Consider the following 24,421-nt stretch of genomic DNA (forward strand, 5'->3'; position numbering starts at 1 on the left):
CCCCTATCAGAGCTAATAGACGCCGCGCCGTAGGAATCGGTCCTAAATTAGGGACGAGTGGATCCCGGTGGACGCGGCGCGGCGCGGCGCAGCGGCGGCGGCGAGGAGTCTCTCGCGTCTCTCGCGTCGCCGACGAGGCGAACGCGCTCCCGGCGTAACGCGCTCGCCCGCAACTCGCGGCTCGGTTCGGGTTCGGCGTTTCTATTCCTGGAGCGTGCCGACTCCTCGTCTCCTCGGCTCCTCCTAAGCGGAGGTAGCCGTGCCATGCCATGCCATGCTCGTGGCCCCGGCTACGGAGCCGACGAGTCGAGAACGTGCGCCAGTGCGAGCGAGTCCGCCCGCGCGGATCCCGAGCGTGTGTTGTACGCGCGCGTGTTGCTGCGCGCGGTGTGCGGCGCGGGAAGTGGCCGCCGGAAATGTGCGTGCGCGTGCAACGAAATCGACGGGAGCGTGGACGAGGACAGAACGCCGACGACGACGACGACGACGCTGCCGTTGCCGCACGCCGACGAGCGGGAGAAGGAAGCCGTCGACCACGCTGCTGCAGCGATCGGGCCGCCAGCATCGCGATTCACCGCTGCGGCTGATCATCACGCTCGGCCCGTCGCCGTCGCTCTCATCCCGTCGCATCGACCGACCGATCGACCGACTGGCCGTTGCGTCGCGACGACGGCGTCGATACGCCGGATCGTCGGTCGGCGACTGATCGCGCTGCAACGGAATGCCGGATCGCCGCTGCCGGTCGTCCACGACGGCGTCGCGACGCGCCGCGAGGTTCCTCCGCCGGAAGTCGTTGGGCTAAAGAATCCCCGTCGCCGGGCCGAGAGAGATCGGTTACGCCGAATCGGCAACGCGTGACGGCGAGCGCGTGCACGCGAGTGACAGGCATGACCGCCGGAGTCGGATCATCTCCGGCCCTCCTCTCTTTTTCTCTCTTTCTCTCTCTTTCTCTTTCCCGGTCTGGATTGTCACCGGAAAACGTAGGTCCTCATTTCCCCCGATGCCTCGGGGAGAAATCTGTTTGCCGCGAGATTATCGGGGATTACAGACAACCGGGACGAACTTCCTTCGCGCGGTTGTATACGGGAGATCATTATAGAGATTTCATGCAACGGCACACGCGTGTCCAGTGCACGATAAACGCTAATCCCGCGTCACGTCGTTAGCAAAACGTATACGGCGGACCGTAACCGCAGGTGTGTAGGATCAAATTGTTCACGCTCGCTTATAATTATAATTAAACACAAGTGACAACATGACGCATGAGGTTTTAGCGTTTACTTCGAGGTATGACATTGCAAAATTTCTCCGTCACCAGGAATCTCGAATATAACTTGGAGGAGTTTAAATTCCAAACGCTACGCGCGACAACGACTCGCTACACTTATTTGGAGGAGGGACCTTGTAGAAGGGACACCCTGGCGTGTAAGGAGCGCCTCTTCTCTGTCCGCGAAAACCGCGCTCGAAATCACGGTGAATTTCTGATCGGCTGATTGCCGGCTTCGGGTATTTTCGGACGACCCTTGTTCGCGATGATGCATTGCTCGCGAACGTGGCGAGCGCGCTGGACGGATGACTCGGCCGCGAAGCGCGGCCTCGTCCCGCAACGGATCTTCCGTGTGTTTGGAGTATCGGTCGAAAGGTCTCATCTCGGCGCGGAGCCACGTGTTTAGATTATCGCGGTCTCCTTTTACGAGAAATCGCGGGCGCGGAGTATTTCGAGAGAAAGAGCGTGCATGCGAAAGAGAGCTCACTTTTCTTTTTATATATCTTCGTTTATGATGTATCGGATAAACTTTTTTTACGACTCCGCGAGCCGTGCACGTCGAAGAAGACGAACGCGGATAGAAAGGCCGTTATCGCTGTTTCACGCTCATTCCTATGCTGTTTTCGTTATTTGACAGAGCCGTAGAGAGCGGAGGGAGATAATGATGGGAAGCGGGGATCAGATAATCCCGGACAGTTTCGGGAAGACTGCGTCACGAGAACGCGTGTAAAAGTTTCTTGTATCTATCTACTTTTTATTTTTAATGTACTTATTAAACATATTTTTTTATTAAACGTCGATTTTATTAATAATATATATATATCGAGTTACGCATGTTTCTTCTAGTAAACTCACCAAAGTTCAGTAAATGTATAATTTAACGAGACGTTTATTGGCTAAATAACATATGAATATATATATCGTACACAAAATGTTCTTTCTCTTCATAGTCTTGAAAGACAATTTAAAAAAATTAATTTTGGAGAATGGATAGAAGATAACTCGGATTATGACACTTAAAAATTTCAAAGAATTTAATATTTATTAGTATTAGATTTTATTTAATTAAATAATCTTTGAGATTATATTTGAAGAAATAAATTTAATGTGCCTTTTTATTCGATTTTTCAATAATAAGAGCAGATATAAAAATATAAAATATGTACTATATTGATAATATTTAATCGCATGTGATCACGTTATTAATTTTAGGAAAATTTTACATAAAAATTGATGCATGAATATCCTTGGGTGCTACACGTTCTCGCTACGTCTCTGCTATCTGAATTTATAATTCGTTTTTATGTTTTTCCGTTGTGATAGAGTGTACTGAAATTTTCGAAAACTAAGAAGAACGTATTATCATATGAATGATAGAACAAGGAATGATAACAAGTCCACCGCAATCCTTCACCGCGTACGGACGTCTCAAAGCTCTCGGTTGTACCTCCCGTTACTTCTTGCCCTCTCACCTGTTACCGCTCGCTGGAATTGCATTCGAATTAAAGTGCGTACGCGTTCTCGGCCGCGAGTGCAGCATCGGCCGCGAGTGAAACTGTATCTACAATTCTATACTAATTTTGTCTTGTCCAATAAAACTTTTATTTGCCCCTTTATCTATTTTCCTTAACAATATTATAACATTAACATATGCTAAATTAAACATATTATATTTTGATGTCGGAAAGTTACGCTACCTCGGGAGAAAGAGAGGGACGAAATAATGTCGGAACGTAACGTGAAACAAGACAGACGGCTCGAGACTTCTCCACCTTTCCACTTTGATACATTGATCTTCGCGCCGTTGTATCAATTTAAGCGGCTCTAAATGTGTCGTGAGTTCCATTCGTCATCGCGGAATATTTTGATTCGCGCGCGATTAAAGCGAACACGACGGGCCCGGCGATGTGCCGATCCTAATCCTAATCGAATAACACCGCTACGCTTTATTTAAAACGCGCGCGCGCGCGCGCGCCTAAACGCGCGTTTACTACAAGCGCGTTGACGCTAATTCACAAATCCCGGTTACGAAGATATCGAGCGCGAACGTTCCTCCTATATCGGTCTCCCCGCGATTGTCTGAGTATTCACCTATTAACGGTGATGTATCACTTCCGTCGCTCTTCGCAACGCACCTTCATTAGTAAATATCCGAAGTGCCGTTACAACGTTGTGTAATCTAACGCGCGTTATACAACTCGAGCAGTAAGAATTTTCAAGTGGCCCCTCAGAGTATCCCCTCCCCCTTCCCACCCGGAGGATCGTACATTAAGCTCGTATTTTTGTATACGTGCGGAGAAGTGGACACGCTGGATTAATTTAGCTATTTAGGCTACACGTGTATATCTTTGCAAGAAGAGGGTCATTAAAACGTTCTGCATTCTGCAGTTCACGACACGCATTCTGTGAAAGTTTATATAGTGCTGTTCTTTTATCGAGAGATTAGATCGATTGATTGAAATTCGCAAATATTTGGAATATTTATTTTCGCAATCTCTGGTAGCAACCTGGGGGTCTATATTCTCGAAAAATTTCGCATACGAAAATGTATAAAAATATTATGGTATATATACGCTACTATAGATATCCCTCGTACTTTCGTATGCGAAATTTTCCACGAATACGGCCCCTGCTATATTTAAATATCGTTTTCTATTGTACTCTATACAAAATTTGCGCGCATTGTTTCGTGAAAATAAAATTATCAGCTCGCATAATAAAGTACTACCGGATTAGACGCTTTTCATCGGATCGTATCTTTAGATTTTCTGCAGGGGCTTCTTTTGTTGGCAGCATCGCGGCGAATAAAGTCCGGCGAGTGATGCCGGCAAGACTGAAAAGAAACTTTGCGCGATTACCATCAGCGCTTTTCAAGGTATGCCTGCAATGGCATCTTAAAGGTATAAACGGTTAAAAAAGGCGGAATGGCATTGCCATAGTCCATACTTAATACCACTGTAAAGAACGCAGATGATAAACATTCTGAATGATCTCGTGAAGAGGAGGGGGGGAGTAGAGGCGGGAGGGGAAGCGGGAACGCATTAAGGCTCGACTTACATCGCGGGGATAATCGCGCGCGCGGATCCCATTCGCGATCCCATTGCAATGCGAATTGAAAATGTTCTCGAGAGCATTTCGACGGAAAACGTTTAGCAGTCACAGTTAAAAGTCAAGAGGTACGCGGTTCCCACGCGATAAACGATTATTTGATTCGCGCTATGCGAAACGATCGCATTCCGTTCCAAATATTCCGACATATCCGTCGACAATCGATATAGAAGGAGCGAGTTACGACATTTCGCGTAAACGACAATCTTCTGGAAACTCTCGTGCGAACGAGAGAACGAATTCAACGCCATGTGTTTTTCCTTTTTTATTTAATCTGAAAATTTTCATTTCGCGCATCGGCTTGAAGGTACTGCCGTTTGAGTTATTCAAAGCGCAGTTTGAATTCGAATTACACGGGACCGTCTAATTTTGAAATCGCGATCCTGCACCTGCCGACCAGAGCCAGCCAGATTCCGGCTGCCGGTGATGTGAATCCACCCTAAAAAAGTGACAGACGCGTCGGGGGAAGTCCACCTCTCTTTCTCGCTTCTCGTTTTGCCCTCAGGTATTTCGCGGAGGAGCGCTTATATGTATACCCGTGCACTCTCTCCGTTTTGCCGCCCGCGCGCCCGCCGCGCCGGGCGTTTTCGCCTCGTGGGGCGGCGAGAAGTGCAGTCGCATGCGTAAACGCTAAAATAGAATAGGCGCGCACGTCAAACGGCATTACGGGCCTCCTAATTTCTTGCCTAGCCCGGCTCATTTTCGGCGAAACGAGCGGCGGCGAGGCGCGCGTCGTAACGCGCGAACATGCATGCCCGACGAGGGCGAGAGAATGGGGCGAGGGGATGGGGGTTAGGAAGGGGGGAAGGAGTCGTATCAAAGCGGATGTGCCTTTGAAGTGGCCGGTGCGTTAATTGCCGCGGAGTTTTCGATCGTTTCGCTTACCCGAGCCCGCCGGCTCGTGGCATTAATGGGACTCGAGGGGGAGGGGGGGAAAATTACGAGAGAGAGAGAGAGACCCCATCGCGCGCCGGTTATAAATAAAGCCGGGGGCCCCCTCGAGCATTTCGCGGAGACTTCGCAATCCCCCGTGCTCGTTGTGTATCCACCGGTACCACTTGTCTCACTTATCATCCGCGATACTCCCTATCGCTCAGGCGCATCTGGAAAAAGTTTCTCCCAACTGTATGCGGTCGCGTCGTATTTGCGCCGCGCGCGTACACGTTGCTCATCTCCGCGAAGTCGAAATAAGAAAGACGGGACTGCGGACATCCGCTTTGGCGAGAGGGAGGAGGGGGAGAGAGGGAGGGGGTACGGCGCTAATATTCAAGAATTAACTTTATCTGCGTTCTGCCATCGCTGTGCAGAGATTAGCAGGAAATTGGTGGCTAATTGGCAGGACGCGGGAGAGAGTTGCATAAATTGATATTGGTTCTTATATACGTCCGTCTATCTGAAATCGCTAACTGAAAATATATGGGGAGATAATTACATATGTAAATTAAGATTATATGCATAAATTATGACGCCACTAAGTTGATTAATGAGAACGTGCTCGCGTATCGTACGCGAATCGCAATGCGAATGGCTCATGAGATATACGTCGCGGGATTTTACACTTAACATTTTTGCAGATATTAATAGGCGTGTGTGGAGTTTATCGCGATTTCCCCCGTGGGATTTTTCTCGGGAAGATTTATATAGCGCCGCCGATGTGAGAAGACACGCGCGCGAGAAGAACCATCAGGGTTATCCGGAATTTACGTTTAGCCTTAAGAAAAAAAAAAAAAGCATTTCGTTAATGTTTTCGTTAATGCTCGAGACGTATGTAGACTGTTTCTTTATGTTTCGAAGCCGTTCGATAATTTTGGCACGTTTCAAAACGTTTCTCATTTCCATTTCGACGGGTTGCCCCCGTTAAAACATCGACGTGACCGCGGCCGTCCCCGCGCGCGTGCTCGCGCGCGCGGAGCAAGCGCGCGGAAACAAGTGTAAAATGTTTTATTTTCCCAAAAACGTTTCAACTCTAAAATGGTTACGGCGAGCGCATCCTATCTTGGCACAGGTCCAACAGCACACAACTTCATCCGAGTCGAAGAAATACCCTTATACTTTCGTAACATCGACAAAGAACCGCCGCAGCCGTTGAGTGCACATAACAGTATTTCTTCGCCGGTGGAGAAATTACTTAAATTTCGCGAATATAAAGCCCCCACCCTCCTCACCAGATTCCGTGTTTACGGTCGTCTTCCCGAGGAAGCACACGCGATAATTTCGTCCGTTCATGAGCAAATACGATTTCGTATCGGCGATACTTTACCTTGAAAATATAGTCCGGTGACCGGCTCGTACTTGATCTTGAAATCATTCGGGAACAAATCGGAAATAACGCGAGCTCTCCGCGTTTCGGACGTTTGAAAATTCGTTCGTGAATTTCGCCGGGCAGAAATTAATCCGGTTTTTACGGTGAACGCGTAATCGGATCGCTTTTCTCGCGTGATCTATATTGGATCGGTCTCTACAGAGCGTGAACGAAAGACGAATTGATCTTCTTTGACGGGTCAATTCGGGACGGAAGCCCTACCTTTTTCCGAGAACAATAAAGATTTGCGGTATTTGAAGACGTGCACAAGAGTCAAAAGGAAAATTCTCATTATATTTTAATAGTCTCTGCAAGAGAAAAGCAATAAACATCAGTAAAGGTCTTCTGAAAAACTTTCCCTTTTTAGAATATATGCTCTTCTTCTAATTAATAATCAATTTAATTTTATTGTGTAATAAATATTTGCTGTGTTCAAAAACGTGCATAGAAATCAGCAATATTCACATTGTACTTTAACAATTTTAGCAAGAAAAAGAATTTAATAATATCTAGGCGTCAACAAGGATCTTTCTTTAATGCTACGAAGTTCTTTTTATAACACACACTTTTTTTTATAATGATCAATTTAATTGGGTTTTCCGAGCAGAGGAGAGCAGAGCATCAGTCGCAATGAGTCGCTGACAGATATTTTCGTGCGCTTTCTCCGAAATTTTCCGAGACGCGTCACATTATCCCGTTTCTCTCTTCGCTTTATGAAGGAAGACGCTTTCGAATTGGACGATGACAGCGTACCGGGGCTTTCGATAAAACTAATCATATCCGCGCTCCCCTTTCTTGACATTCTTAAAAAAAAAAAAAGAAAAGAATGGAAAAGGAACGGCGAGGGATTTACGATGACTTTATTGCGGCATCAAAAACGTAAGAGACGGGAGACGAAACATGCGAAACCGCGAGAACGAGGCGCGCCTCGAGCAGATTTTTCACTCTTTCACGGACACACTTTCCGAGAATACGCCCGCTACAAATTTCGGTAATGCGCGAAGGACCCTTGTAAACACTTCAAAGCGTGTGCGCAATCTTGCATGCGTTATACGTTGCGGTCGTTTTGCAATTTACCCCGCGCGAACGACAGCGGAACCGTAAATTAGGAATTTGATTGAAAAACTCTCCTTTTTAGAATACCCGAGGGAGATCGTGGGACAAGGTATTTTGAGAGCTCGCATCTCGCCGCGGCCTGCGTTCCTCGACGAATCGAAAAACTCGCAGGGATGCGCGAGATCGACGGATCCGCGCGTGTCACCGAGACCGACGGTGTCACTCGAATATTTGTGTATTCGAGCAGCCGAGATTAGAAACTACGAAGATACGAAGACACGTGAATGAAGAATACAAGAAGAATGCGCGGGAGGACTGTTGCCGTGGGAACAGCGGCATTTATTCGAAGATTCCCGTCACCGTCGATCGCAACGCGATTCGGCGATCGAGGGATCGCCCGTTGCTGCAAGCTTTATCGAAGTAAACGCTCATCCGTCGTGTGAGATGGAGTAAACGCGAAGAAAGAGGAGACGCACACACGGAGAGCGCGCACTGTGAGAGGGTTGCACCGCGTTTCTCTTGCGGGGAGAAATGTGAGACTGGTTAACGTCGTTCAGAAAATTGAATGCCAAAGACGAACAATAGTCGCTACTTAAGAAGACAGTATTTATAGCAGTAAGATTTAATATAACGTATAGTTTGCGATCGGCCAAAGGATCGACCAAAGATAGTACACGTATAGATCTGCCAAAGATATCCGAGTGATTATTAAAAAGCGATGCATATGAAATATATACAGCGTACGTATATTTTTGACGAGCGAAGGATATTTTCTTGCGAACCAGAACGGGACCGTAGGGACAGTAATCGGAAAAAAAGAAGTAAGTGATAAAGTGAAGTAGATCTCTTTTCGGAAAGCTACGAAAGTACAGCACGATCGAGTGGAGACGGATGTCTGCACGAGTCGAGTCGAGATATGCATAGTTTATAACGGAATTGCACGCCGTGTAACTAACCAAAAGTGCCTGCATCCTGCCAAGCGTACATATAAGGAACTCTCGCTTCCTTCATGATTCTACGAAACGGCGCTTCCAGCGGTAGGTGCATCGTGACGAGTAGATATAGGCTATCATCACGCTGTCGATATGCATATGTATTACTTTGCCCGATTTCTGTTTTAACATCGTAGTAGTTGGGAAATATAGACTAAACAGGAAAATGTACGGTTAACTTTTTTTTTTTTTTAAGATCCATGTGCGTTTACGGGACGTTCGCTTCAAGTTACGGACTCGTGTCGCGCTCGAAAGTGAAAAAGTGGACGAAAAGCGAAACATTGACGCGGCCGCAAAACGATCTCGAAATCGGGAACGGTGGAGGATGTGGGAGAAGAACGATCGAGCGACGTGGAAGGACGCATAATTCTGCGGGGACGTTACTCTGGGGAATCGCCGTGGCCCGGCGTAGCCTCTGACCCCTTATTCTGGTATCGTCCTGGTACCAAGATGCTGGACATATTTCGCGGTCTGAAGAGTCTCATAAAAATCTCGCACATCCATATCGACAGCGCCGTATTCCGCCTGCATTACAGCCTGACTGTGATCCTGCTGATAGCGTTCTCCCTGATCGTCACGACCCGCCAGTACGTCGGCAATCCCATCGATTGCATACACAGCAAGGACCTGCCCGAGGACGTACTCAACACTTACTGCTGGATACACAGCACGTACACGATAACCGCGGCGTACCGGAAGAGAGAGGGCCTGGAAGTGCCCTTTCCCGGCGTCGACAATTCCAAACAGTATCCCGAATCCGAGCGGAAGGAGTACAGATACTACCAGTGGGTCTGCTTCATGCTGTTCCTCCAGGTAATCGAGCGGCCATTCATTTCTGCACGAAAAAAACCGTCCTCGACCTCGTCTCTCGATAAATTTAATATATATACGCGAAGAATTCAGATATTTTGGTTTGATTTAGCAAAGCAGAAATTTAGACGTAAATCACAAAAAATATGTGTTGCAAATGCAATATTGATAAGTATAATTTTGAATGGCTAAATAGTACTAACTATTAACGAGTAAACTTTTGAACGGCTAAATAAAAATATTAACGACTAAAATTTTGAATGGCTGAATAATACTATTAATAAGTATAAAATTATGCACAGCTGAATAATAATAACAAGGTACCGACTGCGCGAGAGTGTGACTAATATGATATATATGCCGTGTGGCTGTTTTTGCAAGTGCGGATATCGAAACATTGCCCGCACGCAAAATTGGCCGCGCTTCGCAGAACATATGTAATTCGAAAATCCCATCAAAATTTATATGCAGTCTATTTAACGCCCAATGTAATAGTCCGATCCTAACTCATATGCCTTTCGTGAACGCGCGCGCCGCGTCGATTAGACAAGTGAAACATCAAGCACGTTTAGCGTCGAATGTGTGGTTTGCGTACGGGCCATAAAACGTACCGGTGCTTTTAGCGCTGCACTCGTAAGCGTGTTACTCATCCATCAATCCTTCCGCTTCGCGACTCGGCCGGCTCGAGCGACCTGCGCACGTTGCTCGCGAAGGCCTACCCATCTAGTCCATTGCCAAGAAAGAAACCTTAAGTATTATAACAACTGCACTAAACTTCGTCATTGTAGGTTGCTCGTGCGGTCGCCTCGTGCGTTCGATTCAAAGGCGATTACGATCGAAGACGCTCGGACGACCGCACGTTGTGCTTCGCCCTTTTTCGGCCCTAGAAATTTAAACCGTGCCGCACATGGTCGCATGCGTGATTAGCGTCATACGTTAACATCATGGATTATAAATTATATAACTTGCGTAGCTTGAAAATATAAATGTGAGCTTTGACGCGGCAGTGAAGTTAAATATGCAAATTATTTGGAAGAAATATAATACGATTGTCGCTGCACAATAATACCATCGTAAAAAAAAAAGCGAAATACGTTTTTTTTAATGCGAAATCGAGTGTCGAACACTCACTGTCGCCTGTCGCCACTGATTATTTCAGCTCGAAAAGAAACGTTATATTGGAAGTTTGGGTGAAACGGGTTAATGGCGCGGCGCGAACACCTGAAATAGCGATCCGTAGTATTTTCCTTGTGCTCTCTCGCGCGTTTCTTTCATGCTACTCGCATTGATGTCTCAAAATAAACTCAGTCGACGACAGCCTATCCCTCTACGAAGGTTCTCTTTTCTATTTCCTCGTCTCCCTTCACCCGTATGTTTTTTTCGCCCGGCGTCTCAAAGCAAACTATACAGTTTACAGCGAGTAGTCGCCGCTTTTTTACTGATGTATTCCCTTTCGCCGATATCTTCTCCACGCATTTCTATAATTATCGTTGAGCTAATTTCGTCGTTTATCGAACAATGAATTCTTTCCCGCTTCTCCGTGTATTCCGTCTCGTCTTTGTCGTTTACATCGCGTAATATATGTAAACCATATTATTTTTATTCTTCGGTTAACCTTATATTAAAGAAGATTTTTATAATCTAAATTATAAATTATAATAAAAAGTATTAAAAATATCAGAAGAGATAAATTACAAAGAAAAAAAATATATCTTTTCGATTGGGAATACTATAGAAATGAAAGGACTAACGTTCTTTTCAGTCTGCCTGCTTGGATAATCGCGTTAATGACTGCAAGATCACTTGAGATCTCGCGGCTGAAGGAGCCGACCGAAAAGGGTGGCTTAACGAACACCCCATCGACAGATCAATCTCGGTTTCTTAATCAGAGCACGAACACCTTGTCTTTACTTCGTCCTTTTATCGCTCCCTATTTTTTCCTAGCGAGAGAAGGGAGGTAAAGAGGTGACGACAAATACGGCCTCGTAAGTGTTCATTTCGGATTGTTCCTTTAGCGCGTGGTAATGGCGCGGTTAATTTCGTTACCCGGAATATGTGCGCGCCGCACTCGTAACGCGGTCGATTAAGCGTATTTTCGATGGAGATTGTCGTACCGCCTCACACCTTCCCGTTCCCGCGTGTACAATTAGAGCGATGAGCTTACCTACCGGGGTCCATTGCTCTCACTTTACAATAATGTAACCGTCGCGTCATGTAACGTAACGAGGAAAGATAAAGGGGGATTTTAGGGAACGCGCGAATCATTCGCGTCTCGTTATTTCCGTTAATTATTTCACTTGGGTACTTCTTTCTTGGCCTTCAACACAAATAGATCTCTTCCCTGACACGTTATCGCGTGCGAAATCAATGACGCGCACGTGAAATTTGAACTCGAATGTCTCGCGTTGTAAACGTTTACAACGTCAATCAATGTGCACCTGTGTGGTGGTGCATCAAGATTTTCTTCCGTCTTAATTTTGATCTTCGAGAACGTCATCGGTGTAATATATATATATATATATATCGCGATGACGTCACCGAGCGCCATTAATATTCATAATTCTGTCATAGGTGATTTCGGAGATGAGCAGAACCTTGTTATAATATTAGACCTCATTGGCTCGTTTCGAACTTTACAATAAAATGGCACGTTCAAAAGCTCCATTATATACTTATATTGAAAATCAGATAATTTCGCTGAAATTATATATATATATCTACTTATATGCCATATCTCAGGCAGCGTGTGACACTACGTCAGATAGCGGATAATACACTTTGATGTTCCGTCGATCAGTCTTTGACTGGATCATGCTGACCCAGACGCTTGCAAGATAATATCAGTTATGTGTTTAGTATCGAGGTCAAGGGATGCCTCTCAAGTCCGGTCAGTCTTCTGACAGCTTGTATCCGAGACTCACGTGCGTGTTTCTTTTCCAACTCCATTTGTCGTCTTTAACTTTTTTTTCGCAATCGTTTTGTTTCTCTCGTCGAAATTTCGGATTTAATTAAATTACATCGCGAAACAAAGTGAACGGGATGAATGTACGAACTACGACAGCGATGAAGGATGAGGAAAAAAGTGTGACGAACAGTCGGATACGCGAGAAATGTAAATAATAATTTTCTATTAAAAATTACTAAATGAAACAATGAGTAAATAAAACAGTGTTCGTGTATGTGCAGTTTTCGTGATCTTCATGTTTATAAAGCAACAACTTTCGTTAAATGGAAGATATTTTTAAGATCTATGAAAAAAACATAGGGGAGAGATAATTATACCAATTTTTTGTAATGATATCAATTGTAAAGAAGAGAAGAAATCGATATATTTCGCAGTGTGAAGGACAGAGCCAGCGTTAAAGCCGGGAGAGAGATATTATATCCAAATATGGAAGAAAGACAAGAAGATAAGAGAGGACTGAAGTGAGAAGAATAAACGAAGGGAGAAAAGCAAATCAAAGGGAAGCCGGGAAAGCAAACAGTACCATGTGATTTTTACGACGGTTTATATACCCACCAAATCCATACGGTGTACACTCCGCCTTCGGTCCAATCTGAAGACTCATAGTGGGCACGAAGAGAGAACTACGCGGGTGGTCTTTCACGATTGTAATTGTGCTCTTACAACGATTTATTCGTTATCTATTTTCGACGCTTTAATCGAAGCCATACACCAATCGCGATCTCGCTTCCGTCACTTCCTCCTTGGTGAAACAGAAATTCGAATCCGACAAACCGACCTGCTAGTAAAATTGAAATTTGCATCAACAAACGGGAAAGTGATAAACTCGTAGAAATTATACTTTTACTCTCGATATTGCTACAACGAAGTATTTAAATAAATACGCGAGAAAATACTATATAGAAGCGACTTAATATATCGTGCTATAGCATATAGTTGTGCAGTTTTGTCCAAAGGATTTCTCCAGTATAGGATCGTGACTATAAGTGCAAAAATAGAGTCAGCTCGCGCTGGTGGAAGAAAAACGACGAGAAGGACGAAGAACGGAGGCGGATTGCCGGTCGGACTCGAGCAAAGTCACTCCCCGATCTCTGTCTGTTTAACATGCCGCTGATGCTCAAAATGATCGATCTGTTCGGCTCGATTCGATCGCTCTTCAAGGTGCACAGGATCGCCGAGGACTCGATGATATTTCGGTTGCATTATCGCGCCACGGTGGCGGTGCTGCTGGCCGGTTGCCTCACCCTCGCCTGCAAAAGCATCTCCGGCTCGCCGATACACTGCGAAGCCACCACGGCCGTGGACAAGGCCGTGCTGGAGACCTTCTGCTGGCTTCACACCACGTACAGCATGGTGCGCGCGTTCAACATGAGCATCGGTCAGGCCGTGCCTTACCCCGGGGTGTCAAACACCAAGGGCGAGGGGGGACACGGCCACGCACCCCACCCGCTGGTCAAGCAGCACAAATACTATCAGTGGGTTATCTTCCTCTTGCTACTGCAAGTAAGAAGCGACGGTCTCTTCTCGCCTTTTGCATTTCTCTCGATCTTTTGTTACACCATATTTCTCCATTTCTTTATTTCTTTATTTCTTTATTGCTTTATTATTGTAATTCTATTTTTATATTATACTTTCATTATGCTATAATTATATTCTCTATAGTAAATACGTAAATAATTAGATTAAAGAATACTTGAAATTTTTTAAATAAAATTTTTTTTCTCTTATCTCTTATTGCGTGGAATCGCTCTTATTGCGACTCTTTTTGATTAAAATTTAGATCTTCGAGTGCCTTTGATTTTGAAGAAGCAAACATTTATTGAAATAACGGTATATGCGAAAGCGATCGAATGCTCATATCTAAATTAAGTTAGTTCAGAAAATGCCGGTCCTGAGACTCAGTATCGATGAGCGGTGTACGATCGGCGAATGCGTGTATTCGTTTATCCGTGATTGATAATCCTTGTTCATAACGTCAATACATAAATACAGGTTACAGATAGTTCTGCCTTTAAAATGCATATGTACCTTCGATCCTATCTTTGATCGTACCTCCGCCTCCCATACCTTAAGCATTACTCGTCTTCGCGCACATACAATATCGTTCTTTTTCTCGAGTCACTATCCTCTATTTATACGTCCGATGTTCCTTATACAACTCTCTCGCTCTTTGATTAATCGCGCATCCGCCTTTTATTTTGCAATTGATTGCTGCGTATCTAAATGTGTTTTCTGGACAACGTTTGACACAAAACATCTATAACGTCGCATATCGCTAATAAATTGACAAAACGCGCCACTAACATGATTAATGTTTAATAAAATTGAAAATGTCACGTAGGAGAGAAACGTACTTTCGAAAAACTATCGTTTGTAAAGAGAAAATTTTTCTATAATTTTTTTCATAAGTAATTTTCGATAATAAACAATTGTATAATATAATTTTAATACAATTTTAATAAAAACGTGATTTTACCAAATCATCATTGAATAAAACGACTTTTCCTAAGAGTTTATATATTTTTCAAATTTATATATTACACGTAAAAGTGTCAATTATATTATACATATACGTAAATAAAAATATTTATATTCTAAATTAGTTATATTTTACGTTACGCTTATTTTTAAACGTGTTAAAAGTAGCAAGAGGGTACACTTCTTTGTTTGCTCTTCTTCCTTCTTTGTCTCTCTTTTCTCGAAAGCTACTTCGCCTTGTTTAGCTAAATTTATTCGAGGCTAACGTGACACATAGATGCCACGTATCGGCCAAGAATTGTGGCAATTTCTTCTTTTCAAACAAATATTCACACATATATACATAGTTGATTGAGTTAGATTGTAATTTATTTCATAAATCTGTTCAATTTTATCGTATTACACGTCTATTTCTGAATTATATTTATTAAACTTCCACAGTATGAGGCTTTGAAAGATATCCTTATAACGACCTCTTCATCCCTCTGCAAGACCAGTTTCAAGATAAAAAACGAAACTATATCTTATAGAATACGCTGTCAAGTTCAGATTTAATTTGCTTGTTTTTTTATGATGTATGAGCATTGTATAATTTATTAAAGATCTACGACGTGTAAAATTAATTATAACGTCACGTCACTTTATTTTATTTCGTATTATTGCACAAAACGTGAACAGCAAATGCGTAATCATCGATGTATTTGAACTTATTTGCATATCTAAAGGAATTTATGCAGAGACAAGTTTCACCATTGAAAGAGAGATATAAATGTCCTTTCAGCAGGGCAGCAAATGTGGTCGCCCGATCCTTGGTTGGCAAGGGAAGAGAGAAGAAGAGAGGAACACACAGAACTATTTTCGGTCACGCATTTTCCTCTTCTCTTTACAACGCGTGCGTTCTCCAACGCGATAATGCTAAAAGCTGCGAATCGTACAATCGGCTTGACATGCGCGTTTATTTTACGTTTCTTCTCGTAATCTCGTCAAGAGCGAGGTCAGACCACCCATTTTGAAGAAATCCTGTCGCCGATATGTAAACCGTGTACGCTAAGGCTATTAAACGAGTTACGTAACGTTCATTATACTTTTATTTCATCCATATAAATTTTCCTTGCGACAATTTACGAGTGATTACTGCTAATATTGGTTGCCGTGACTTTTACGATTTATATTATGGATACTTGTATACGGCTATTAGGTTATTAAAGTATTTTTTTTTAAACTTAGCATTTTAAAAGTTGTCGAAAAAATCGCCGTAAACAAAATATCATTGATATACAATTTTACCGTGGCGATTGTACTAAATTGTATAAGGTACCTTATACAGAACGTAGAATTTGTGCGCAATATTACGGGATTATATTGCTATATATATGAGGACGCTTATAATGTTTTCTCCACAATAAGATCTTACCGTCATCTTGCGCATTTGTCTCCAAGCCAAAATAATAGAGAAGTCATTTCTGCGCTTCTCAGAAACAATGTGACTCGTCGGATAAAACGTAATACGTTTTGGGAAACCCATTAAAGTTCGGACGCACGTCTCGAGCACGTACTTTCATTAACAATCACCCGAGCCTTCCGTAAATTGCAATTTAGCTCGAATTTTCTGAACACTCGCCAACACGTCGTAAGGGGGGTAACGCGCGACGAGCGCGCGTACGTATCTATATTCGATCGCGTACTACGGCAAGCACGACCCGAGGCCCCTGGCGATAAGCCAGAAAGCTTTATATACCGTGAGAAAGGGTTTACTCCCACATCGCGGTCTCGATAAGTGCATTGACATCGCTTCGGAAATTCTAATGTGAGATAAGCTAGTCTCGATTCAATTAGCCCGGATTATCGCTCCAAGCGTGACTACTAACACCCGCCGCGTATTCTAAGATACTATCGAATAAAAATATTACAGGAAGTTAATAAAATATTACGTTGGAGATTGCGGGATAAAACGAAAATGATGACTTGACGACGGATTCGATCTGAATCTTTAGTGCATACATATATATATATATATATATACATATATATATATCGTGTAATTTATATTGAGCGTTAATTCTTAATTTATAATCAAATTACGAAAATAAGAGCGAATCAGGCTGTTAAAAAGGCCCCACTTCGCAAAAGAGTGAAATAAACGTAATTATTACATTAATTAACTGCAAATGAAATTTTTCTGTTGATTCGTTATAGCGCAATTACGTTATGAGTAACCGCCAGTAATGCAATTTCGTACAACATAGATACATACCTAATCGTGATAAACAGCGCAACGATATGAAATAATTAAGATCGCGAGATATAACTATCTCGTTCCCGCCTTTCTCGAAGGGAGGTGCGGCCAGCAGTTTTTATACGCGAAAAGTTCATAAAATAGGATTTCGTTCGTATATACGTGCGAGCGGCCCGTGCTTTGTTTTAATCAGCAGTTATCGGGCGCGAGGTACAATAATGATAACTCCTTTCGCGCGCTATCGCGCTAGTACGCACGTATAAGTACTAGATCCGCCTCGCCGCGGAACTCCCCGGTAATATATCAGCGATTGGCCGATTCGCCGGTATTTATTCACTCGCAGGCACTTTGCCCGCAGGCGATCCTCTTCTACACCCCGCGCTGGCTCTGGAAGGGCTGGGAGGGTGGCAAGATTCATGCCCTTATGATGGACCTCGACATCGGGCTCTGCTCCGAGGTGGAGAAGAAGCAAAAGAAGAAGATGCTGCTCGACTACCTTTGGGAGAACCTGCGTTTTCACAATTGGTGGGCCTACAGGTATTACCTGTGCGAGGTCCTCGCGCTGCTGAATGTGATCGGTGAGTGAGTCCAACACTTCTCTCTTTCTTTTTCGGTCCGCGCCCCAAGTCCTTCCGTCAATGTTTGAGCTCTTCGATCAGCAACGCACCGTCCCCATCGCGATGCCGTAACACGAACGAATTCCGGAATTCGCAGACCCGTTAGGCGAACGTCACCGCGTGTCTTCCGTTTACGATCGATAAACATAAACCAGTTATGCGCTTAAAAGAATGGTATTTAAAGCGTTTCGCTTTCGCTACTGAAGATGCTCACGTAGCTAAAATTAAGAATTTTAAGAAACCGTCGACAGCTTTTTTGCTGTTATTTTACACAAATAAAATAAAAGTTTAAAACATATAGATATTCTATACATTTCTACCTTATCTCGTCGATAATTTCAAGAAAGTAAATAAATGTGCCTCGCTAACAAATTAAATCTTTGCCAAATTGTTCTCAGCTATTAACATTCAAACTACGCTACACAAACTTTTGAAGCATCAAGAAATATTCGTGTTTATGTAAATCTTCGTTTCTGTGTGCTTAAATCTCGAAATTTGTGCAAGCAGTTTATATGCTGCATAAATATTTAAACGCGCGACGCAAAAATTAAATTTCTGAAGATGGAAAGCAATGTAACTATACGTTGCAAATTTTCAAGATTGCACAACATACAATAACGTAATCACTTTCGTAAGCAGAGCATATCAAAGACGATGGAATTCAAGAACTGTCTCTAGGCTAGCGCGTTAATTTTACAAACGTGTACGTGTAAGAAAAAGGAAGGTATAATGAGCGATGAATGAATGAATGATTCACGGTAAAAGTTGGCAGCGATACAGCTGGCCAACCGCTTGCGAACTCGACTACCCGATTAGCTATGAGATAGCTCGTCAATTTTATCCGATGTCTATTGCGTTCCAATTACAGTGTGATATGACCATCAATGTAAACGTGTACGAAGACATAATCGTTCACACGTATGAATCAGTCAACTACGAAAGCTATGAAAATATATGTACCGTAAAATTTGATTAAACGCGAAGTTATGATTCAATATTTTAAGACTCCGCGGATACAAAATTATTCGAAAATGATTGCAGATATTATTCTCGAGGCTGAGATTGAGCTTTATTTGTTAAGATTTGATATATGTTTAATAATGTTACGATAAATTTTTTTTATAATTTAAAAAAGATATGGTTATAGATAAATATTTAAAAAGAAGATAGAAATTGATTGAGTTTTTAATCGCGATTATTATATACAATATATCGCAAACGTTTTTCTAAGCTGACGAAATTGTGTGCTTTGAGAGAAAGATAGATAGATAGGAATAACAGAAAATTGTAAAACAACGAGCACATTGTCGCAGGTCAGATGTTTCTGATGAACCGCTTCTTCGACGGCGCTTTCTTGACCTTTGGCATCGACGTACTCAGGTTCCTCGAATCCGATCAAGAAGATCGAGTGGACCCAATGATTTACGTCTTTCCACGAATGACCAAATGCACCTTCTACAAGTACGGCGTCAGCGGGGAGGTCGAGAGACATGACGCCGTCTGTATACTGCCTCTCAACGTCGTGAACGAGAAGATCTATGTCTTTCTGTGGTTCTGGTTCCTTTTCCTCGGCGTGCTCAGTTTCCTTACGGTTTTATATAGGGTCAGTATAATCCTGGGAAAGATACTTCCCTTGTATCTTTTATTTTATAAATAATATCCGCGATAGAAAAGTTCTCCTGCCGCAATCGATACTTCTTATTTAACGCACCACAAACTTCAAATTTTTTAAATGTCTATTATCTCTCTCATAGGATAATAAAATAATATTTGCTACGCAAATAATTTTCGTTACTTTCACTTGCGATTACAAAATTGTAACCAATAGATCAATATGACCGTTAATCAATTTGATAATGCTAATAGTATAATCAATATAATAATGCAGTTCTAACTCTTCTTTTTTTTCTTGCAATGTAATTTGCCATTTGCCCCCGCAGATCCTAATAATATTTTCGCCGCGCACGAGGGTCTACCTGTTGCGAATGAGGTTTCGTTTGGTACGGAGGGACGCCGTGGAGACCATAGTGCGTCGCAGCAAGGTCGGCGATTGGTTTCTTCTCTACATGCTGGGCGAGAATTTGGACACCGTGATATACAGAGACGTGATGCACGAATTGGCGAACAAGCTCGCCACGCGGCATCACCACGGCGTATCGGGAGTGAAGGGCGAGCTTCAAGAAGCCTGATCGAGGTGAGCGTCTCCCCTTGTTCTCGTTCCTCGCGCGCTCGCGTAGGTGTCCGTTGAATAACTTTGCTCTTTATGACACTGGCATTCAGAAACGTATTGAATTCTTGAGGGATCGTCGGCGTACATCCTCCGATCAGCCTACGTGATATATATACATGTACGTGCCGGATAGCAACCGTATATTATCTGAATCGCGATATTACGACGTGACCGGTATGATCGATGCCCACAAAAATATTAACTTTATACAAAAACAGAGCAAACTGCAATATTCTTGTCAGTATTTTTGCGAAGATAAGCACACGATTTTTGAAAGAATTAGAAAATAGAGCGCATCTTTTTTTTCAATTCGTCGTTTTTAGTATTAAATTTTACTTAAACTACTTTAACACACATTCTACCTAGTAATATAAACATTCCCCAAATAGAAATTCGGATTGGAAACATGTATGGTGTATTGATATGATATAAAATTATTATTACTAATAAGTTAAACAAATGATATTGATATTAACAGCATTAGCGAGTAGCAGTTTAATTAAAAATAATTTTATTAATTCAATAATAGTATTGATGAAACGAATACATTTTATGAGAACAAGAGTATGACGTATTTGTTTCATTAATATTATTATTGAATTAACAAAAATTACTTTCAATTAGACTACTGTTGGCTACGCTGTCAATACACTATTATTTTACTTATTATATATACATTTTTATTTCACATAATTTATAGAATAATCCCAAATTTGTGAAACAATTCTAAAGGAATTCTAAAGAATATAGTCTTCAGTTCATACTCCTCTCGAACATCACTGCTATTTCCATTTCGAAATAGGATATGAGTTCCAATCCGAAGTGATTTCGCCTTGAAAGAAGCGCGCCATCAGTATTGTTTAGCAACGTAACGGCAAGTATCTCGGACGGATCTACGCGGCCGCCTCGTATAAGAAAACGATGCGGCGTCAGGCACGTGCGCGCTCACGATTTCACCTGCCATAACTAAGCAGCCTAGAGACGCGTGTCCCGGCGCGACGTCCCGTAGATCAATTGAGCGTGTCCGATGCAATCTACGCAATCGCTTTATGCGCGCCATGAGTCGGACGATTATTGTTGCAGGTTGCCTCGGAGGGTCGGCACGTTCGATTCGCCGCTGCCGCAGTCCTGCCCTCACCCTGCATCCGCATCGCGCGGTCGTCGACGCGTCCGGGGACGACGCGGGACGTGCGCGGATCGCGGCCGGAGCCTGAGAAGACGGGCCGACGGGTCTTCCTCGAGGATCCGCGGCTCCGGTCTCGCGAAGAGACGCGTTTTTCCCTTCCGCCGACTGTTGCTCGTCGAACTCGCGGCGATGCGACAGCGATAGCCATAGAGATGCCATAGAGATGCCAAAGAGACGCGTCCGCCGAGATAACAATTTGCGGTGAGAAAAGGGGAGAGAGGAAGAGAGAGAGAGAGGGGGGGGAAGAGAAAGAGAGACACGCGCTTTCACTAGTCATCCTCAAGAATCGGAAACCGACGTCGGTTTCGGTGAGTTCAGCAATCTCGATGCCGCAGACACGAGCGAGAATATTTAGAGAAGACAGCATGGGCGTCCCCAGGGGGAGGGCGAGGAGGGGCATTTGCCCCCCCTGAAATCAACAAGTATAAGAAAATTCAAAATTGGCTCTCTTATTTTTACAAATAATTGAAATAATAAATATGTTTGTCAAATGTGAGAGAGCTAAAACACAAGTACACAACGTTTGGATATTTGCTTCTCGCGGTAGTTCGTATTAAAAATTTAGATCATGTCCCCCTCTAGAAAAAATCCTGCGGACGCCCTTGATACTAGCAGTATGGTAAGGGTATTTTGTAAGTTTGGCTGTTTTGTAAGAGTCGCACGCTGAGAGTCGAAAGATTTTCCCCACATCGAGAACTAAAAAAGTTTTTTTCTCGAAAACGAGGCAAACACGCTCTTGAGTTTTTTTTCTAATTGTAAGATGTAGGAAAACTGAAAGTATATAAAAAATATTTTTTCAGATTTTTTGACTCTCCAATTGTTAAAAAATTTGTTAAAAAGTTTATTGTTAAATAAACAATGAAAAACAAAACCTTGCGTATTTAAAAAAAAATTGGCTAGCATTATTAGTAACAGAGTTATAAATTTTTGAAAGATAAAGTAGTCTAAATTTTAATTGTTTATATCTCGATTAATTTTGCAATTAAAAAAATCCTTTGGCACAAAATTCTATCTCCGAGAGTACTATCTATGTGCAAAATTTAAAAAAATTCTAAGAGATGACTGATCCGCTTCACGTGGAATAGCCCATATATATATAATTCAAATTATTATGATATTTTTACTAGTATTATATTGAATAAAATTTAAAGGTATTACAAGATTATTTGTTGACACATATATATTACGTATAAATTAAATATGTGAAATATTTTAAAGTGAATATATGCATATAAAATCTTTTTAATTTATATAAAATAGTTTACTATTAATAAATAATGTATTGATAGATACATTATTACTATAGATATTATGATAGATATACTATGATAGATAGATACTATGATAGATAAAAGCACTCAAGGGGATCGACAAATTGAAACATATTAATTATATTGTGGAAACCGATAATAACGATAGTTTGAAAGTTATCGGATATAAGTACAATTGGTACAATTAACAGACGTGCGAATTGCATATTGCTGTTAGTTTAAATCCTAACAGTTTTAAGCATGATAATAATGTTGCTTCGTTTGAAAGTACCAACGAAAAATGGTTTCTAAATTTGTCGGATAATGTGATTCCTGAAAAAGTTTCCAATTTATTGCAATTAGGTGAAGGTTTCTGCATGCCAATCGGTTCCAACAAAAGAAAAATTGTATATGAGTTTATTAAAAATATAGAGTTTGGTTTATTACGGGTTAACAACAAAATAAAGCCAAAAATAAGATGCACAGTTGTTTCGCAGCTAAACAGATTTTTAGATACTAATATTAGTCACAATGATATTGATAACAAGATATTGAATATGTATAAGTTTTCTAGTAATTTTTATAAGAATAATCCGAATATTCTTTTTACTAAAGCGGATAAAGGAAACTGACTGTTGCATTGGATAGGGCGCAATATATACAGAAAATGGACGATTTATTGAGCGACACGAACACTTACACTATGGTAGGTAAGAACCCAATTAAGAATTTAGAGGCCACATTAAATACTACACTTAAAAGGTGGCTCTAGAGGTTACATTACGAAATCTAAGTATTACGCATTGAGATCGAGTGATGCTTTGTTATTGAAAGCTTATGGCCTTCCCAAAATCCATAAAAAGGGTTGCCCATTGAGAATAATTGTCTCTTCTAGAAATACGACACTCTCCGCGTTAACTTCGTATTTGCACAATATTTTACATAATAGCCTACCACATGCTGAAAGCTATGTTAAGGATAGTTTTCAATTATATCATATGCTGTCTAACAAAGAAATTTCTACTGAGGAATTGTTGGTCTCTCTAGATGTCATATCTCTCTTTACAAACATTCCTACGGATCTGGTTTTAGAAGGCATCAAAAATAGATGGAACTTTATAGCCGAGAAAATAAATATACCTTTAGATGAATTTATTTTAGCTATACAGTTGGTCTTAACGTCAACGTTCTTCACGTTTGATAATAAAATATATAAAGACTCACGGTGCATCTATGGGTTCCTCGTCTTCTCCGGTTTTTGCAGACATTGTTAAGCAAGATCTGGAGATGAGGGCACTTGACAGTATCGGAATAAAATTGTCTTTTCATTTTCGGTATGTTGACGATATCCTGATGGTTGCGCCGAGGGAACGAATTGATGATATTTTGCATACATTTAATATTTTCATGAGAGGCTACAATTCACCGCTGAGATTGAGACAGATCAGAGTATCAGTTTTTTGGATGTTAAAATAAAAAGGGACAACAATAAGTTTGTTTTAGATTGGTACCATAAAGAAACATTTTCTGGTAGATACCTTTCTTTTCTTTTTTGTCAAGCCACCCGATGTGCCACAAGATCGGTATGATATATGGGCTAGCGGATAGGGCTGTTATGTTGTCTCACCCCAGATTTCATCAAAAAAATCTGGCGTTAGTGGTGAACATGTTAATTGATAATGGATACCCTTTGAGTTTAATTTTTGATAAAATTAAATATAGAATAAAGAGTCTAATTTTCACTAAACTGAACGACAGTTACACTGTTAAAACGAGTGAGGATGATAGGAGGGTCATAGCTTTCCCTTACATAAAAAAATGTGTCAGAAATTGTTGCCTCGGCTATAAATAAAAAAGAGTTTTTAGTTGGGTTCAGATGTCTCAATAAGCTGAATAAACTTAAGATCGGAAGAGCACACGTCTG

At 42.1% G+C, this 24,421-nt stretch overlaps 1 protein-coding gene across 1 annotated transcript; it reads left to right on the forward strand.

Annotated features, from left to right (window-relative positions):
* The first annotated feature begins 932 nt into the window (after positions 1-932).
* LOC105454525 (innexin shaking-B) lies at positions 933-21,207 on the forward strand. The gene is made up of 6 exons (XM_011697197.1): positions 933-980; positions 7,816-9,538; positions 17,573-17,792; positions 19,145-19,434; positions 19,772-20,025; positions 21,145-21,207. Exons 2-5 carry the CDS (start codon positions 9,176-9,178, stop codon positions 20,018-20,020), a joined length of 1,122 nt encoding a protein of 373 aa, XP_011695499.1. The 5' UTR covers positions 933-980; positions 7,816-9,175; the 3' UTR covers positions 20,021-20,025; positions 21,145-21,207.
* The last annotated feature ends 3,214 nt before the right edge of the window (positions 21,208-24,421 follow it).

The sequence above is a fragment of the Wasmannia auropunctata genome, unplaced genomic scaffold (assembly GCF_000956235.1).
Source record: "Wasmannia auropunctata unplaced genomic scaffold, wasmannia.A_1.0 LD335985.1, whole genome shotgun sequence".
Taxonomy (NCBI): Eukaryota; Metazoa; Arthropoda; class Insecta; order Hymenoptera; family Formicidae; genus Wasmannia; species Wasmannia auropunctata.

Bases quoted from the DNA above. Each gene is read 5' to 3' on its own strand.
- LOC105454525 (XM_011697197.1), top strand. From the start codon at position 9,176: ATGCTGGACATATTTCGCGGTCTGAAGAGTCTCATAAAAATCTCGCAC. The intron at 9,539-17,572 runs GTAATCGAGCGG...CTTTGCCCGCAG, and splicing joins GCTTCATGCTGTTCCTCCAG to GCGATCCTCTTCTACACCCC. The intron at 17,793-19,144 runs GTGAGTGAGTCC...ACATTGTCGCAG, and splicing joins CGCGCTGCTGAATGTGATCG to GTCAGATGTTTCTGATGAAC.